Raw genomic sequence first — 20,472 nt, 5'->3', positions numbered from 1 at the left:
ACATGTTTATTTTCCAACAATAATTAATTAAATACATCGTACTATTATAGAACCTCTTAATAGTAATAGAGGCCAGTCCAGCAATAGACAATATAGGGCTGGTAATAATCTTATTGTTTTATTTTATAAGAATTGGCCGCCTGAGGCTTGTTTTGTTGCGGTCATAATTTAATTATGGCGAAACCAAGGGAGATGATAGTCTTAGGTATTATTCAAATAAAAATCCACTTGGATGTTTTCATTCTCTCATTTGAACTGTTACTTAAATATAGTCTATCACACCTACACTAAAATATTGCACATAATCTCATAAACTAGTTTTGTAAAAATTTTGTTCTCTATTACATTTTTCTATCTCCGGTTTTGAGGTTAAAGCTTGTGGTGTCGACTTGCCTGTAAAAGAGACAAAATACATTCTTTACATAATAGAAATCAAATCCTTCGCCATATCTGTCTAAACGCAATAAACTCAACTACCAAACGGATTTCGATGAAATTTGGTATGAAAATAGTTTGCGACCCTGAGAAGGACATACTTTTAATCTTGAGAAAATATATAGAGAATTTTATAACGGAAAAAATATTTTTACGCATGAGTAGCTGTAAGCACAAATCACTTATTTTGATTGGTTTAGACTCCTTATCGGATCGATGATTGACATTGGGATCGCTTATGAAACTCATTCAACCATAAACAAAATCTAATGATTCATCTATTTGGAGACAATCGGCTCAACGTAACGCGCTTATTATTATAATGTTGGTAGCCTTCCCACCTTCGACACATACATTTCCATAAAGCGAAATATTTTCCATGAATATAAGATGGAAGAAAAAAGCAATGACGTCTACAGCACATTAACTCTTAACTCATAAAGGATTAAGAAACCAGAATATTATTGCGGTTCATAAATCTTAAATGCTTTGTATAAAATTTCAGGTTTGAATACATGAACGGTTTATTAGAGATTTGAAATCCTGTGCTCAGGACAATTATAATAATGCGAATTGACGACGCAAAACTTTGATATATGCGCTTCCGAAGCATTTTCTGTGGGTACATAAATTGATTGTGGTAGGATCGTTATGAAATTTAAATAAAGGGTGATAAATTCGCGCGTGATTAAGTTTGATGTGAAGCCTTACTCAACATTGTATATATAGATTTTGTTGTGCTTCCAATAAGACGCAGTATGTCCTTTCAAAAACTAATATTCCTGGTAGTAATGGTAATGCAACTTAAAAGTCTTCGACTCTTTGTTTCCTTTACTCTATTCAATCAAGAATATTTCAATATATCTTAAAGATACGATAAATATAATAATATTATGTCCAGATCCAATTTCAGATGATGCCCACATTCCCACTATTTTATTACACGGATTAAAATAACCCATAATACGTACCAGTTAGGAACATTTTAAGAATTGTAGAAAACGCAGAATCAATTATTATGGTCATGAAGAAACTGAGCATGAAACTCATCATTGTGACGGCCATGAATCTGGAGGTCTGAGAATAAAAAATTAAAAATAAGTCTTAGAGATGAAACATTGGTACTTTGGTAGCATATATGCTAATAACTCCATCTAAAACCTTGAATTATGGAGTTTATGGAATAAATCTGTGTTCGTTACACTGAGAGTTTACCTCCTATATCTAAATTAACAGTCGTCATTTTAGATTGACCAGTATTCGAACGAGGAAGAGCTATAAACTGGTGTTAGTTATGATTTACTTACACTATCATATTCTGAGAAGTACTGACTCTTCACCCAGCTCCCTTGTAATATTAAAATGAGGGGCATGTGCAGCAAATACACTCCATACGAGAGCCTCGCAGGAAGCTTCCACAAGTATAGTGATAGGAACCAGTTGACAGGGCCTGGAAAAAATATATAAGATAAAGGAAGATGAAAAAAATAATTCCTAATCTGTTGCATGCTGTTGACTTTTTGAATTGGAGCGTTGTTAACCTTCTGCGGGACAAATAAGAAAGTTTATCAGTTATTGGCTATCATCGGAAATCCCATCTGGATAGGAAATACTTATATTTGACCTTTGGGAAAATAATGACCTGTATTAAATTCCACAGAAAAAGTTGTTTTTCCAGAAGCAATTACATAAGATGCTTAATTATATTGACCGTTAGAAGATGGAGGCATCCTTGGTTGGTCGCCAACTTTCTTGGACCTCTATTTAATATGCAGAGTAACTTCTCTTGCATTTTATAAATAAAAAATAGAGTTAAAACCACATGGATGCAAACACTTATTGGCCCTACTTTATGGCATATGAAGAAATACAACTTATATTAAAATTTCTCGCTTACCACCATATCCTTTAGCGCAGGCGAAAATAACCCATCCGAGACCGCACGCCCATATGAACCTCATGTATGAGTTGAGAATATTGTCGTATACCTGCAGGTCATAGTCTTTCTGCATCGTCGGGTAGACACACACTATGCTGAAGGTCAGCATCATAATCGACAGCATCCAAAGAAGAGTTGTATTGACCTAAAACAGAGGTTCCCAAACTTTTTTTTCTCATAGACCCCTTGCACGATTTTACTTCTTACGACTCCTACCAATATTATCCGCCTACATTGATAGGTGAAGTCAAGAAACATTTTAGTACCTTACTATCAAACCAGATACATTGTCGTGGATCCCCGCTTACGAATTGTGGTTCCCCATTTTTAGTTACGCCAACATGGACCCCCGTCAAGTGCTCTAGTTGGACCCTTGGGGGTCCACCTAGACCACTTTGGAAATCGGCAACCTAAAGCAAGTTGGAAGTATCCTTAAAGAGAATGGTAGCTTCACTGAAGTCTGCAGAAGCCCCATTAGGCAATGTTGATTGAGCACAAATACGAAGTGTTCTATTCAATCTTGAATATTTGATGCAGGCTAACTCAGAACTTTAAAGTAGATTTCATAACTATAGGAGGTAGAAGTAGGCAGATTTTATTCTAGAATTTTTACGTAACCAAAATTCATTAAAATCATCGACTATGAACAAATACGTCTTCGATTTGGTGCATTTACGCTTTGAAACTTGGGTATCTAACGATATATTTTGTTGCGTACTCACCTTGGAAATATTAGGGGTCTTGCCTCTATACAAATGCAACAAGTAACCGAACACCATTCCGACAATAAACGGCGACGCTCTCACCGGAGTGTTATAGTAGTAGTAAACAAGGTAATCGTCAAATTCCAAAGTGCGTCTAAAAAGAAAATGTCGCTTTGTCACTCACGATCTTCAAGCAATGCTTTATGAACATTTTCATATACATATATAAATTAATGTTTATTGTTTATGTTTTTTTTTAAATATTGGTGTAACCCTCTAAACATCCGTAGCATGAATTCTCAATTTATCAAATTAATGTTGTATTTCGCAGTTTTTCGAATATCAATATATTTGGGGTTTTATTGAGTTTGAAAAATTCAGAAGGAAAAAATATATAGGAATTACTAACTCCATGGGGCTTAGTAATATTTGACTTACGAGCACAGACTGGAACACAACGATTACCGACGGTTGTCAGAATTATCACATCTATTAAAGCGGTAAAAATACTTACGCTGGGTTGCCGATCACTACTCCCAAGTCATATGTAAAGCTGTAGTAAGTAGAGGCGATCAACGACAAAATAATTGCAATTGCCAACGCAATGAAAGCGACGTACTCCTTGCCAAACATCCATACGATGACTAAAGGACTTAGTATGTAAAGCTGAACATCGACGGAGAGATACCAGGTTGGACCAATGCACTGTAAAATAGAATATACGTAATTATGGTCTTTAAAAACTATTTTCTATTTCGTGTTGAACGCAATTCTATTGAACTTGACAAATAACGTATAGATCCGGTGCTGGATAAAAATATACGCTACTTTAATCAAGAAAATGATAACAGTGGGATTTTCCTGGATGAACACAATGCAAATAACTTCAAGTAATGTTTACTTGAAAATAAAGAGCACGATTACTCACAACTTCTAAAGGATTAACATAATTCTGTACATGAAGTAGGGCACTCCACCAAAACTTATTGCAGTATTCAACTGAGGACGCGACTTTTTTCCAGTTAGGACCGTCAGAAGCGTGGTGCAACAGCGACACTTGTAGAAGAACCATTGCAGCCAAAAGCGGTAACATCCTTAACAGGCGTAGAATGTAGAAGAAATGAATATTTCTCATGAATCTCCCTGAAACATAAGAAACGTAAGTGGCCTGTGTACTGCTTGTGTATTTCAAACAGGCATAATTATGTGGACGAGGGTAATCATATCTTTGTTTGGACGCCACTCCACTTACCATTACGTCCAGGTACCAAAAAAATACAATTACATAAATAGTATTTGATCGTGGCCAATACAGGATCAGGTGATCTGCACTAGCAAAATAATTATGCGACTAAAAACGATCCCCGTGTTCATTCTTACCAGTAAATGTACAAAGGTACGGACGACACCCCATTCTGGCCACGTGGCCAGTACAAGTCTCTTAGACAGTCCTCTTTTACAAAAAAAGTGATAATACCCTAGAGAACTGTCTCAAACCCACAGTGATAATCAAAGTCTGTCATAACGTTCTTACCTCTATTAAACTTTTTCACTGTACTGTAAACGGACAACATGCCACTGAGAAAGAAAAACGTGTCCACTGTGACAGTTGCTGAGTGGAGCCATGTTGACGTAAAGAACCTTGACCACTAGAAAATAAAGACTAATATTAGTTTATTAGGAAACTATCATTAGTAGACATTGGTCACGTGATGCCATACTTCCTATTTTTTATGGGAACATTAAACTACAATGAAATTGATAATAGAAGTTGATATTCCAAATATAGGTTTCAATTCGGTTTCTCAGAAACAAGACAACAGCATTTACCTTGGATATAGGTAAAAGGTAAGCAAGTAAATAAAAATTGAACTGTAAAATTAACAATTTGTCAATATAGGCTTATGAATTCCCAAATGGAAAATTAATTTTTTTTGAATACAACTGTCACGCTAATAAATGGCTGATAGTGAATTTCTTATAAAAGAAATAATTTACCTCCAAAATATATTTAGTGTTGTGAACTCCTACAAACATTATCGAAGTGTAAGTATGGCCCAGAACTACCCACAGCATGGAAAGGGTCCTGATGCCGTCCACGCAATCCAAAGACCCTGGCTCTTGAATAAATGTTACTAATCTCCGTGTATTTGTGTATACAGAGAAACTTTGGTACAGACGGTTTATTTCGGATCGATCTACAAATTTTTAATAATTATTAAAACATCGCTGGCTCACTATTACAAGATCTTATATCAATTTTTATTTGTGTTGAAAAAAAATATTTAAAAACGAGAAAGGAATAATTCATGGATCTACCTCTTATTCATCTTTTGAGATTATTTGAATTTTTTACTGATAAAGGCATGTCCACAACTTGGCTATAAGACAAAACCAACTTTAATGAGTTTACAGTGAAATTTACTGCGGATCAAATGAATTTAGCTTTTATTTACACGAAAAACCAAGTAATTCGGAAAAAATCTAAGAAATTAGATACTTACTGCGTTTTAATATCAAGGTGTTGTAGATGTCGTAGGAAGTACTAATGATAGTGATAACTCCTAATACAGAAAAAATAACACTGAAAAAAATAAGAAAATTTTCATATTACAATTTTTATTACAACCAACTCACTATGTGGTCGTATTAACTAAGATGCAAGGCTTGGATTTGTCGTAGTATTTCTGCAGCCTGACCTTCTCGTGTACTTTTATTTTAAAGTTAATTATTGCTAAGGCACTGGCCAATATGAAAGTCAACATCTGAAGAGTTAAATATACTAAGAATTAATTTGGATAGAATTTGCCCAGACGACATAGAGTAAGGGATTAATGTATCCTAAATTTGACTGGTTTTTTCAAACAATGATGAATAAGTGATTAGTGCATCGTCGTAGCGGGACGAAATTAGAATCCCGGGCGTCTCTAATGTCTTTCTGCATAGAAAAACTCACATAAATTTAAAAAAATACTCTTCAGACTTAAATACATCATAAAGCAGGCATTACATTTGAAAGTTTTATTTACAGAAGCTAGTTACGTAAGATTTTTAAGTCGCAAAAGTATTTATACACGAAGTTGTTAACGTCGTAAATTTTTTCTTAACACGCCACGGCGGCAGTAAAATTAAATAAACCTTCACGAAAAAATCTACTAAATAGTTTTCTTAACTTATGTAAATCTAAAACTTATATAGCTGTTTAACAATATTCAATGACGAATTAAAAAACAAAATAGATACTTACATCACTGTGTAATCAGCTGCAGTGAACGGCTTGTCGTTTGGCAGACGGCAAAAGAATTCGGAGTAGGTCAAATTTAACACCGGAACGTATCTTGTGATGAAGTATTCAACGACTTGCTCCGTGGTACATGTGTGGGGAATACACACCCCCATGGTGATATTGAAAGGAACCAATGAGTTGCCGACGTCACTGCAAATGATTAAATCATTATCATAGCAAGATATTTTTAATTAACAGATCCTAGAAAGGAATTCAAAAAGATGGTAGATATTTATTGAATTCTCTACTCTCTCTTTCATATTGAATCCTTTCTAGTCGTATTTCGACTAGTCTAAACGAATCTTTTTAAGATGGGAAAAGCCAGTCACAGTTATTTTTTAACCCCACCCGGGATTCTAACCCAGGACCTCAGTGCGGTAGTCTTACGTACCGCGTACGCATAACAAGTACCCCACCAAGGCAGTCAATTCTGAGGCACTAGACATGTAATATAACATTTTTGTGAGATGGTGCACGCCAACTACCGTAACCGTGGTAGCTACAAAAAAACTTTCTTAGAAGACTCACTATTCTTTTAAAGTTATTAAAATGTGAATTCACAAATAAAAAAGTACAGTCGGTATAATAAAGCAATGAATGCAAAAAAGGCCAATTGATCTAGGTGTTTCTTTTTTCTTTGATGATTTGAATGACGAGACGAGCCAGCCGTTCGTTCTAATGGTTCCAATGGTACCATCTAAAGTTTGAGGACTTTAAAAGTCAGAAATCCCTAAAAGCTTTTACGATCCTTATAGACAACAAGACCGATCGGTAGGCAAGGTAGCTTCTAGTCTTGAAAAATCACCATACATACTTTAAAACAACGAAAAAATTACCTACGGTTAAATTATTTAAGCATATTTTATTTTTTTATTTGCTTTTAATGACGAGACATGCTCGCCGTTCACCTGATGGTGAGCGATGTGACCGCCGGTAAACAGTAGAAACACCATATGACACCTTGAATTATAAAGTATTTTTTGGTATTCCACTGCGCTCGCCATCTCAGGATATGAGATGTCAAGTCATATTATGTCTAGTGGTTACACTAGCTACAAAGATGATTTATTTATGTATTAAGACAGAAAGACCTAAAACAATAAATTAAACCAGGTGAATAACTTTTACTGGTTTTCAAAAAGTAAGAAGATGAAACATCTGTACTAACCTTATATTGAATTTCTGCCCAAATCCTGTAAAATTATCAATGTACTTCTTTACATTGGTGAAAGATTTATCAGAGATCTCTCTTAACATGTCCACATAATAATTAATAGGAAGACCATCGATGCCAAGCTGATAGGCCATATCTGACCAGGCAAGAGACTTTTCACTGACCAACAGCTGTTGTTGAATAGGGATCTTGAGGGAGCAGTATTTCCCCTGGAAGGCCAAGTTGTTTAAGACTTGGTCGATGGCCAAACATTCAAAATAGTCTCCGAGAGCGTTGAAGTTTCCTTCCATTATACCACTTGGGATTTTGCCCGTGGCGTCTAGAACTGTAAGTTAAGTTTGTTTTTATTAGGGTATGTCCAAATAAGTACTCAGAAACAAAACTAGCTACTAAAAAAAAACAAATCGCCTGTAAAGGTTAGGGTCCTCAACAATCGTATTTACGTCACTAAAGTATTCAAAGATTTCATTTATTTTAGATTTAGAAAAAAATAATATTTGAGTGTCAATGTGTTGAAGCATTTTGAAGTTTTGAAGCTGTTCAGCTACTTTTGTGACTAACTGTACATTACAGTGCTAGGTAAGTATTGTATGATATTAATTTTTGCTCCCAGCTATCGTCCACGTTTAATGTTCCAAGGCTTAATATCTATTTTCGAGATAAAAAGTTACTTATAGCATTAAGAATAAAGTAGGATTCAATCATAAAACGATATTCCATGATCGCATCAGTAACTTCAAATATTATTCTATATAAAAAGTAATTTCAGTATTATATCATGTCGGAATAAAGTAGGTTTCAATCATAGAAAGATTTTCCACAATTGCATCAATAACTTCAAATATTTCTCTAGATAATAATTAATAGTAAGCGGCGATAGCCTAGTTGGGTGTGGAACGGACTGCCAAGACGAATGTCCGCAGGTTCAAATCCCAAGGGCACACACCTCTGACTTTTCTAAAAATCATGTGTTTATTCTTTGTGAATCTATCGTTCGCTTTAACGGTGAAGGAAAACATCGTGAGGAAACCTGCACATCTGAGAAGTTCTCTATAGGAATTTCGAAGGTGTGTGAAGTCTACCAATCCGCACTAGGCCAGCGTGGTGGACTAAGGCCTAATCCCTCTCAGTAGTAGAGCAGGCCATTGCTCAGCAGTGGGCAAGTATATAATACAGGGCTGATATTATTTTTTTATTAATAACTAGCTTTTGCTCGCGGCTCCGCCCGCGTTATAAAGTTTTTCAGGCTAAAGCTCCATTATAAAAGTAGTAGTTTCCCGCGAGCCTATGTTCTTCCCAGGGTTTTAAACTGTCTCCATACCAAATTTTATCTTAATACGTTGGGTAGTTTTTGAGTTTAAGACGTTCAGGCAAACGGATGCAGCGGGGGACTTAGTTTTATAATATATTTTTTTAGAACATTTTAAGAGGAATAATCCCGTCATACATCATTGTTGCATAACTTTAACCGTTTACGCAGCGCATGCAACGGAAGCTCTCAAAACTAATAAATTGTCCCCGTATTTGCAACATGTTTCATTACTGCTCCGCTCCTATTGGTCATAGAGTGATGATCTACATACATACATAGCACCCCACAAATAAAGGGCTATCCAACACAAAACGAATTTTTCAGTTCAAACTGGTAGTTCCTAAGATTAGCCATTACTGCTCCGCTCCTATTGGTCATAGCGTGATGATATATAATTTAAAGCACTCCACGAACAAAGGGCTATCCAACGCAAAAAGATTTTTTCAGTTTGGACCGGTAGTTCCAGAGATTAGCCATTGCTGCTCCGCTCCTATTGGGTATAGCGTGATGATATATAGCCTATAACAATCCACGAATAAAGGGCTATCCAACGCAAAAAGAATTTTTCAGTTTGGACTGGTAGTTCCTGAGATTAGCGCGTTCAAACAAACAAACAAACTCTTCAGCTTTATATAATAGTATATAGATTTAATAATGTTAACTTTTTTAATTAGGGATGACTGAGAGTGTTATAAACGTAATAGTAAACAAATATAATGAGAAAGCTTCGAACTGCTAAGCTATCGGGAGTTACACGTGTCATTGTGAGTCAACCATAAAAGATAGACATATGCTGTCGTGGGATATTTTTTACATAATTTTAAGGAGAACATTTCCGTCATACATGATTTCTATGTAGCTTTAACCATTAAGGTTGCACACGCGACGGAAGCTTAAAAATGGAGTAACTTCTCCCGTTTTCCCAACATTTCCCTTCACTGCTCTGCTCCTATTAATTGTAGCGTGATGAAAAGTATACTATAACCAGCACAGGAGTATGAAAAATAATTGTACCAAGTTTCGTTAAAATCCGTCGAGTAGTTTTTGTTTCTATAACGGTTATACAGACAGACAGACAGACAGACAGACAAAAATTTTACTAATTGCATTTTTGGCATCAGTATCGATCCCTAATCACCCCCTCATAGTTATTTTGGAAATATATTTCATGTACAGAATTGACCTCTCTACAGATTTATTATAAGTATAGATTAATTAAAGTATTAATCATGTGGAAATAATGTAGGTTTAAATCATAGAAAGATTTTCCACAATTGCATCAGTAGCTTCAAACATCCCCTTCATAGAAACAAACAAACTTTACAACATCGGTATACATTCAAAGATTAATTGCAGATTAGAGACGTATTAATACCTAATGAACTCAACCGGCAGTGAGCTCCTGGTACCTATTCGAGTCGGAAATTACGTGGTTTCAATCCAGATTACCATTCCATTCCAATGCATAGCTAACGCGTAAACTCGCGTGCATTCTAAGATTCTATTTGAATTAATGTTTGGTCTCATTGCTCGAATTAACTCTTCAATTAGGAACATATTTTGATTAACAATTTAACTATTTGTTGCTTGCTGATTCGGCGTATAGGAGCAAGAGATATAAAAGATCTAACAATTCCAACACGCTCTGTCTGTATGGCATATTTAATACTGTTGAGTGTTTCGGTAGGGTTGTTGTGTTGCGTAAGAACGACCGGTGTGCGGTCCTAGGTTAGAATTCCAGGTCGCGCCACAAATATTTGGGATTTTCTGCTTGAAGTCGCGAGGCTCGCCCCTAGGTGAAAAGTAGGTGCCCTAGTTGGTGTTTACTTTTAATAAACATCCAAAAATGTTCATGAACTTCCGCACTTAATTTAATAAGATTACATACATCACCACTAAACCAGGAAAATGTGAATTAAATAAAAAATAAACACCACATACCAGAAACACATCGCTTACGATAAAGACAGATGAAGTTTCCGACATAATTATAAAAGTTGAACATTATACTTCGCTTTGTAACGTCCCAACTCTCAAATTGTTATACTTTATCAAAGGAATTGTTTTCATACAATTAATGTTTTTTCCATATTTTGACGTACTTTCCCTTGTTATGTTTTGCGCCTTATTACATTGACTTTTAGTAATCTCTACACGTTTCATTAGAAGAAAGTTGTGAAACTTTATTTAAATTGTAAGATATTATTTTGAATCTTAAAGCGAATTAAAGATACTACTAACATGCTACAAAGCCTCCTCATAAGGGCAAAGAGCCGAACATAATCATTTAGTCGTTCCTTGATTTGAGCGGTAGTGATAAACCAAATATCAATTTGCCCGATTTAGGATTCGAACCCAGAACCTCAGAGCGCTGCCGTACCGTGCATACAGAACAACTGCGCCACCGAGGCTTTCATACAATCTCGAGCAGAGTGCACATCCTCCGTGCAAACAAAATAGACATAATTCTCCATACCTTACCACGAGATTGTTATAAACCATGATTAATTGTAAGTTGTGGATACCTTCAAAAGGTAAACATACGCCCTTATAACTTTGTATTAAAAAATGCACCGTATTTTATATAATGGTATCTCTAATAAATATTTTTTTTTAAAAAGACAATAACCGATACTTACATCGTAATCCCAATGAGTGATTACTCAAGATCTCCAGCTGTTTAAAACACTTTTCCTCATCCAACACACTCGCGTGTAACTTCGTATCGAAAGCATTTCTGAAATCCGTCACGTATTTACGCTGCAATTGACCTTCAACAACGCTTAGCATTACACCGAAGAATACCCATAATACAACCATCACGACCAACTTAAACCTTCGGTTATCAACAACTGCGTGTAGTGTGTATGAGCTACTTAATATACCTTCTATTTTCTATATAACACCTGTGAGGTATAACAAACACAAAGTAGGTCCAACGTTTGTTAGAAAAGGCATTAGGTTTTTATCAAGTAGTATGTTAAGATTCTTGGAGTGTTACTGGCAAGGGATTGTGTAGTATTTTGTGTTTCCGGTGATGATTCTGTTTATGAGCATTCATGGCAGTTCCTATTGGAGGCACATACGCATAATTTTCAACTACGCGGCTATATATATATATATATATATTATTATTTATATATTGTATTATTTGTCATTTGAACTTTTAAATTTTCAACCCTTCTTTCATGCACCTACCATGATTATCTCGGCACCACCCTAAGGTTGGCTGCTAGAGAATGCCTATGGCATTAAGTCCGCCTGTATACATTTGTATATGAAGTGCTAACTAAATAAATAAATAAATAAAAATAATTTTGTTATATAATTTATATTAAACAAGACAATTCGTAGAATATAATATTGTATTTTTTGTGTGTCAACACCGGGGGACACTTGTGAATGGGATACTGGAATCCCTTAGCTTAGCGACTGCAGGGCTCTGGAGGAAAATTGAGGGGATATCTGTGTAAGTGTGGGTTAAGGAAAAGGGATCCTGTTATTATGGGCGGAGGGGAGAAGGTTTGGAAATGTACGCGAAACCTTATAAACTTCAATGTGTATTGATAAACAAGAAGGTTTACACTTAACTGTGTGCCTAGAGCCGCGGCAAATGTCCCTCCGTGCATGGGCGTGCATTCGGTGTGGAGAAGAATTGCCTCTGGAGGAAGATAAAATTGGTTAGATTCATATTACTTGGATCTTACTATATTACATTTTGCTCACGGCTCAGCTGATTTTAAAAGTACCAGTGTGAGTAACACTTTGCTCAGTTTAAACGTAGCATACAATGTTACTTGTTCTTGAACTAGTTGTGTACCAAATTTTATTCAAAACCATTTAGTGATTTACGTATTTACAAACATCCGAGCATCTTCATAAGCTTTTCTATATATTAGTAAGATGTACTTAAATTGTCTGTCTGTACAATATATTCCCGCAATAAGTATACACAGCTGAATCGTACTCGACTTCTCTTGTCCTAAATCTATCGTCTACCAATTTTATTACATTTCTCATAGGTACTAATGTGTTTATGATATAACACTCTTATCTAATAAATAGCTGTAATAAGGTATGTCATTGCATATATAAATAAATAAATGGTCCAATTGTATAAATCTTTACCAATTTTGTAGAGAAGTGGATTTACTTGTATTAATTATTTATGGTTTTTAGGTCATCGAATCATTTCTAACACTACAATAGAGTAATTACAAATTTTTCGCATAATGTAACGTAATTTTGCCACGTTGATGCTATGAAACAGAAAGTCCTGGTTTCGAATCCCAGGTTTACATTATTATTCTTAAATGTCAACTATACATATATGGTTTAGCATAACCAATATTATATAAACAGATTACATTTAATACGTGAAGTTGTTAACACACGATAAGCCTTATTAGTACAGCTGTTTATACAACTTAAATACATTTTAAACTGAATAAATTTGTAAAGCGCTGATTATGTTTGGATATTTCTGGAATCATGTTTAAATTTGGTAAATAGTAAAAAGTTGGGTAATTTATGAATTTGAATTGTGGTTAGCGATTATAATATGATGAATGATCAACTGTAAATTGTTTCGTGTCCATATTATTTTTTTATTTATTTATTCATACATACAACAACTTCATTATTACATCAGTTCACGGGGATATAAAAAATATAATTTCATATATCTCAAAAATAGACCAACCATAACAAAGATTTTTTAAAATGATTACAAATACGTTATTTTGATCGGTTCATTCTCAAAATCGAATTAAAGATAGAGATTGGGATCATATATTGAAAAACGGCTATTAGTAAGCATAGAATTTGACGTCACATAACCAATATTATGATTCCTAAGCTAATATTTACGTAAACAACTTCAACAATAAACATAATTATTTGTAAAAGTAAGAAAAACAAATGAATCAACCACTTGTTACTGAACAACGAACTCTTTTACAATCAAGACGCATCAAAAAGTAAATTTCATTACTAGAATGACGTCACGCGCAGACTCGTTATTGTCATTGACCGAACCTATTTTTTTATATTGTTATTTCTTTCGCGTCGAATACCTGGCTTTATAATTTGTAGTTGCAGTCATTCTGTTATTAAATCATGACGCTTATCATCAAGTAAAACTTGCCAGTATTTATTTATTGAACCTGTAGGGCATTGCAAAATTTCAACGGAGGGAGAAACTATATAATAAAGACTTATATTAGGTATATGTTATATGTATGCACATAATAGTTTTAATTATTATTATAATTTTTTTATTATAAAATAAATAACAATAATATCAGCCCTGTATTATATACTTGCCCACTGCCGAGCACGGGCCCCCTCTACTACTGAGAGGGATTAGGCTTTAGTCTCCACCACGCTGGCCTAGTGCGGATTGGTAGACTTCACACACCTTCGAAATTCCTATAGAGAACTTCTCAGATGTGCAGGTTTCCTCACGATGTTTTCCTTTACCGTTAAAGCGAACGATAAATTCACAAAGAATACACACATGATTTTTTTAGAAAAGTCAGAGGTGTGTGCCCTTTGGTTTTGAATCTTTGGACTTTCGTGTCGGCAGTTCGTTCCACAACCGTTCTAACGTTCTAAATGTTCTAGGTTATCGCCATTTATGTGGCATTACGTTATAATGGTTTTATCAGCCAAATAGGCAGAGGTAATGTGTTATTCTACTGTTGGAATATTTATAGACGGTTACCTTACTGGATACACATTGCACATCCATAATTCTTTCAGTGACTGTCAATTTCTTCGAGTAAATAATAATAATGTTTATTTATAAGTACATAATTGCCTTATAAATAAACATTATTATAAGGATATAAATAAACATTATTAATCTGCGGACATTCGCCTTGGCAGTCCGTTCCACACCCAACTAGGCTATCGCCGCTGAACGATTTTTTTTTTACCTACAAATAATAGAATTTAGATAAAGACTGTAATCGTATCAATAACCAAGTATAAATCAGTTAATGTATGTAAAGTACGTTTATATCACCTGAACACACAATACATATTCAGAATGGTCGCCAAGGACATCAGTAATATTTTGTCTATGTAGAAGGTAGGCTGATTGAATAAATATAAATTATTAAATTTTTATACAATGTATTAATAGAATAATATTTAAGAATAAATTTGGTATAAAAGTACAGGCTATGTTACTATCTTTTGAAATATTGTTTATAACTTTACTATTATAGTTGATATCAGACACACGTTTTCCATTGTTGGACATAAAATTCTACGGTTTGCAGGTCAGTCTGTTGGCAGGGGCCTGCTTTCAGTCAAATCCTGTGACCTATGCCAGGTTATGTATTTATCTGCTAGGCGGTTTACGCTAAATCTTTAACATGGTAATATATATTATAGAAAAGTCAGAAGCTATTTTCCCTGTATTGATACACATGCCTCTCGTATGATGACGTCACATTTACCATGTACATATTAACTTTGAACAATACACCATAGTGATCGAAATAAATTTGTCTTGCTCAGATATTAGCCTGCGTATACCCAGTTTCGAACACGTCGACATAATTGTGACGACTGACGAGGGGTAATCATGTCTCGTCATTTGATACTTTATCTGAACCCCACTGGGCTGCTTCACTTGCCATCAGATGCAGTGGGTACGCATTGTCATGCCCGTAGTTAAAGAACGTACAGAAACTCTTTTCAGCTAACAACGGCTCAAAAGGCATATTCTCATAATCGTAAAGATCATTCAAATTCCAATTTCAAAAAGTTTTAGAGGCTTATCGCACGCTGGCAGTCGTTCTTTAGAATCATAATCCATCAGGGTTTTGTTGGTATATCTATACACAGGCTTAAGGAGTGGACACACAGTCATGTAGAATTTAACTATGTTCTTTAGGTTAGAAAAAAAAACCAGTGTATTCGTCAATTATAATTCTACAATTTCTACATTTAGGTTTTTTGCATGTCAGTCCACTGCTTTGCTTGTTTTTAGAAGGGTCCGGCATGACCTAGTGCCTCATCTTACTAAAATTTTGTCCTGTCTCATAATACACTAGCTTTTGCCTGTGGCTCCACCCGCGGGACAAAGTTTTCGCGGTATAAAAGTAACATATACATATTATATTGAGCATTATGAAACTTGATATCTCATTTCTGAGGGTGACGAGCGTAGTACAGAAACATGCAATACTTTGTCATTCAACGTTTTATATACTACTGTTATTAATGAGGGTACGAGATATTTGTGGTTTCCGGCTCAGTATCAGACGGTGTCTGGAATTTTTGCCCGATATGGCGACAGGCTCGCCCTCTATCACATCATGGGACGGAACCCACTTGGCAAAAAGGGGGTGCCCTGGTAATGAATGCATTTTGCATAACTCTTCGGGGATAAATACCTGATGTGTGTATGTGTGTGTGAGTAATAATGAGCACTTCCCAGACGATGGTTATACTCGTGGCTCAATTGTTATAAAACATATATTTTAAGTAAAAAATAATACTGGCTAAACCGTATCGACTCTCTATTATATATTATAAAATGTGAATATACATTATAACGTAGGTAATACGTTAATCAAGTATGAAAATAATGTCAAATATTTCGAAAACCCTCCACTCGGTTTTGAGGAATTTCGTGTTATTTTTGCCCTTTTATGTGGCCTTTGTGTCAGGGTTTTGGCATGTCTAAATTGAATGAAGATGGGTCGTAATGTTTAAGTACATTACTCTTTTGTTATAAATAACGTTATACTAACGACCATTATCCTTTAAAATCGTCGATAGCTTACTTGGTTGTGGAACGGACTGCCAATACGAATAACCACATGTTCAAAACCTAAAGGCACACCTCTGTATTTTCTGAATTATGTGTGTATCTTTTGTGAGTTATCGCTTGCTTTAACGGTGAAGGAAAACATCGTGAGGAAACCTGCATACCTAAGAAGTTCTCTATAGAAATTTGGTCTGAAGTCTACCAATCTAAGGCAAGCGTGGTGGAATAAAACCTTATCCCTCTCAATAGTAGAGGTGGCCCGTGCCCCGCAGTGGGACAGTATTAAATACAGGGTTGATATTATTGTGATATTATATCCTTTTTAAGTAAAGCCTTTTTATTTAACGAGAGCAAATATTTTAAGAACTTTGTATGTCATCGGGGGTAAAATGCATTAACCATACAGTGATAATATTTCTAAATTTACTGGCTTACTGGACATTGACAAGTTGTTAGCTGACCCATGATATGTTTACATTAGTGAAATATAGTTATAATTTTAATTATACTCGATGAATTGTTGTTTTTCTGTACTTCCTTGTCACTTGAGAGTTTTCATTATCGTATGTGAATAAATATTTTTGTTTTAACTGGTTGAGTACTGGCTCATCGTCAACACTGATTTTGAAAAGAGCAACACTATACTTTCTCGCCCGTTTTTCTCTGGTGAGAACTGCTTTCCGAACTTGTAGAGTAAATATTGACAGAATCTATATACTATATATCATTTTACAGGTTCAAATAAATTATTCCGTTTCATTTTGTTTCACATCGTCAAATTTTGAATCAAATTCGCTACATCATTTATATTTTACACGTAACTACAGATTGCTTTGAGCATTCGTCGTGGGTCAATTTAATTTATTAATCTATTTATTTGAAGCCATGCAATAAACGTAAATAAAAAGAATGGATGACGTATTTAATGTCTATAATTATTGAACGCCGCGATTTATTTTATTCGGATATTCCACACGAAGTATTAACGACCGTCTGCGTCGGACGTTATGTTGTTAATAGATATGAATTACCTCCAGATAATTGCTGTAGGCTCAAATATCCCCTCTCCCTTGCCAAAATCCTCCTTATAAATCGTAATTTTGGCATATAAAAAATAATTCCGGGATTAAAGCGTTAATATTTATATATCTTAGGGCTCGTTTTACAATGACAAGTATATGTCATGCACCAGTTAACGTATAAGACAGTTAATTAATATAACACGGTATTGTTTACCATTTCATTGGGGAATATGACGTTTGTATTTAGTCGTCTTATATTCGATGATAGCTTACCCGGATATTGAGAAATATATTAGATGTTTGTTGGAAGTAAACGCAAAACCCGCTGCACACATTTAGATGAATTTGAAACAGTACCTATGTGACTTCTGTCTTGGCAAAGATTGTACTCAGGGGAAGCCGCGCGCAACACCTAGTTAACAATAACCTAATTGTATATCAATCTAAAATCAGAAATGTTAACAAGTTGGTGCTCTCTAATCCAATAAGTACACTGAACTTTCAGACTAATTTATAGCTGAAGATAAAGTTAGGTCGTCAGCGGGGTCTAATCCGTCTTGGTCTAAATGCCTTTATATTTATTACTGTAATTAATAAATTCTCGCTTTGGAATCGTCTGATTAGATAGTTACAAGATGGCTTTACATAATTTTAGAAGAGCACTTTGTATAATTGAGCCACTTTTTGAAGTGAAATTTCTTTAGAAACGTTATGAAACGAAAATGCGTCACGATATTTGAAAAAAGAACAGCGTTCAACCAGCCTGAATGCTACGTTTTGCATCCTTTTATTCTTTTGTTACTATGTATTGCGCCTGCGTATTACAAAGCTCTGTTTGGTTCAAGTCAATTTTAAAATAAGGTTTAAAAATAGCAGCCACTGTAATTATATTTATACATGAATAGGTGAAAAACTAGGGTACTACAGCAATTAGATTACCTATTGTGATAATTGTACCTCCGAATATTTTACTGAACATCATTTTTCACTGACGTTGCTTATTTTTGTTGCGTACCCGCAATAAATAACGCTTCCGAGGCTTTTAATTTTATTGTTTTTTTTTTTTAATTCTAAACTAAAATATTATAACTGCGTAGTGACGAATTCGATGTTAACATCCAAGGCTGCGCAGGCGCAGTTTCAGTGGCGCGCCTCGTGGAGTGATGTCAGCAATTCCGTATTTGTGCCATGTTACTGGATGTTTTACCTTTTTTATGGCTATGGGAAATAAGAAAGGCTTTAATAATAATAAAATTGCATGTTATGTTTAAATTGAATTGTTACGATGGTTCAGCAGAATTGATTAATTCGTTAGATATAAGATCCTTGAGTGTGGTATAGTCCCACACAGAATTTTGAATTAATAACTTGGTGTCTTATTGAGTTTGTTATTCCAGATATATCATAGGAGTTAAATACAGGTGACTTTCTCGTCCCCTAGTTTCTTTTTTATTCCCGTTTCGAAACACGCTGCCGAAGCAATAACACGCTTTCACAGCATTCGTCAACACGTCACTTTGGATGTGTCACGGTATTGTGCCCTGCTATCGATTTCAATGCCAAAGGAATAACGACCATCTAACACCAAGTTTGAGTTTGTTATTGAATGGAAGATAACTGGACAGATATTGGGATTGGATGTCCATATATATCCAGTTTTTGTGACATATTGAATGATTAAAAATTCAGATTGATCAAAATAAAAACTGAACCTTTACCTTTAACCTAAACCCAAATTTCCTTTTTAAAATATCCTGCCTCACTGGTGTAGATGTGTTTTGGACGGCTGCCTTGCTTGTGTCGGTCTCAAAAGTTTGGTTCTCTGGAAGGGTAAATTGACATTGGGTTTTTTTTGTATAATATCAGTCTCATCATCGTCATCATCAGCCAATATCTTCGTTCAATACTGCACAGAGACCTCCTCAAATATGCGCCATTTTACCGTAGCTTTCGAATCCAGTTCTTGCCAGTGACCTTTCGCTCCACCTAGCTGAAGGGCGTCTACACTACATTTGCGGCGTCGTCATCTCTACTTAAGAACTCGTTTACCGATTGTCGGTTATTCGACAGATATGTCCTGCCCACTGCCACAATATCAACCTGGAATCTGTATTTTCAAAATGTCAATAGTCATGACTTGAACCTACCTTACCTAGCGATGTGTCTGTAGTCTTTGTCTGTAATATTTTTATCTCTGTTTTGTCAATTCACTGTAACAGCAAGGTTCTTGTGAGACAAATGGTGTATTAAACCCAACGAAGGAACACGCAAATATTTCTGTTTGTCTTAAAATGTTCGAGGCTTATCTTTGTGGCGTTTCCGCGCTGTTTCATACGTTTCGTGTTTTGTTATGTTTTTGTTTCGATGTTTTATAGATAAAGAGTAGGCAATTAGCTGTGATTATTACCGCATTGTAAAGCAGAATATTGCCTCGGTGGCGTAGTGTTACGGTACGTCTGTAGTGCTGAAGTCTCGTGCGATTCTCGGGTTGAGCAGTGATATTAAGCGTTTCTAATCAATACGCAAGGCGGAAAGTGGGTGCACCAGTTGCGTCTCTGCCTACTCCTTTGGGTATAAAAGTTGTGTGCGTGAAAGTACTAATTATGGGAGCATCGCTTTGCATAAAGAATTTGGTACTTAAAGTTTTAGATGTATAGGAATGTGAACGAGCAATAAATGTACTGGCAGTTTCTAAAAGGGAAAATCACACATTTAACTAATACATTGCTGTAAATCAATGTAATCTAAATTCTTCATGTGTTATGCTTGATCACTTTACATCTCTAGTATTAATACTTCTTTTGCCTACTCAAA

At 35.1% G+C, this 20,472-nt stretch overlaps 1 protein-coding gene across 2 annotated transcripts; it reads right to left on the bottom strand.

Annotated features, from left to right (window-relative positions):
- On the bottom strand, window positions 1-12,028 carry LOC115442935 (nose resistant to fluoxetine protein 6). 2 transcript variants are annotated; one of them, XM_037438453.1, is made up of 13 exons: window positions 11,490-12,026; window positions 7,533-7,863; window positions 6,326-6,514; window positions 5,583-5,662; window positions 5,077-5,276; window positions 4,613-4,727; window positions 4,007-4,221; window positions 3,593-3,783; window positions 3,097-3,232; window positions 2,333-2,519; window positions 1,743-1,885; window positions 1,407-1,512; window positions 1-393 (listed from the first exon to the last, which is right to left on the bottom strand). In XM_037438453.1, exons 1-13 carry the CDS (start codon window positions 11,668-11,670, stop codon window positions 308-310), a joined length of 2,160 nt encoding a protein of 719 aa, XP_037294350.1. In that variant the 5' UTR covers window positions 11,671-12,026; the 3' UTR covers window positions 1-307. The 2 variants fall into 2 exon arrangements, 1 of the variants encoding a protein (XP_037294350.1); XR_005112327.1 differs by lacking the exon at window positions 1-393 and having other exon boundaries at window positions 2,424-2,519; window positions 11,490-12,028.
- Window positions 12,029-20,472: the final 8,444 nt, after the last annotated feature.

The sequence above is a fragment of the Manduca sexta genome, chromosome 14 (assembly GCF_014839805.1).
Source record: "Manduca sexta isolate Smith_Timp_Sample1 chromosome 14, JHU_Msex_v1.0, whole genome shotgun sequence".
Lineage (NCBI taxonomy): Eukaryota > Metazoa > Arthropoda > Insecta > Lepidoptera > Sphingidae > Manduca > Manduca sexta.
The sequence above is the reverse complement of the archived record's forward strand: the minus strand, read 5'-3'. Positions and strand labels throughout refer to the sequence as shown.

Coding starts and splice junctions, on each gene's coding strand:
- LOC115442935 (XM_037438453.1), bottom strand. CDS start 11,670: ATGGTTGTATTATGGGTATTCTTCGGTGTAATGCTAAGCGTTGTTGAA. Junction 2,520..3,096: donor AGACCCCTAATATTTCCAAG/GTGAGTACGCAA, acceptor CCTCTGTTTTAG/GTCAATACAACTCTTCTTTG. Junction 1,513..1,742: donor ACTTCTCAGAATATGATAGT/GTAAGTAAATCA, acceptor TTTTATTCTCAG/ACCTCCAGATTCATGGCCGT.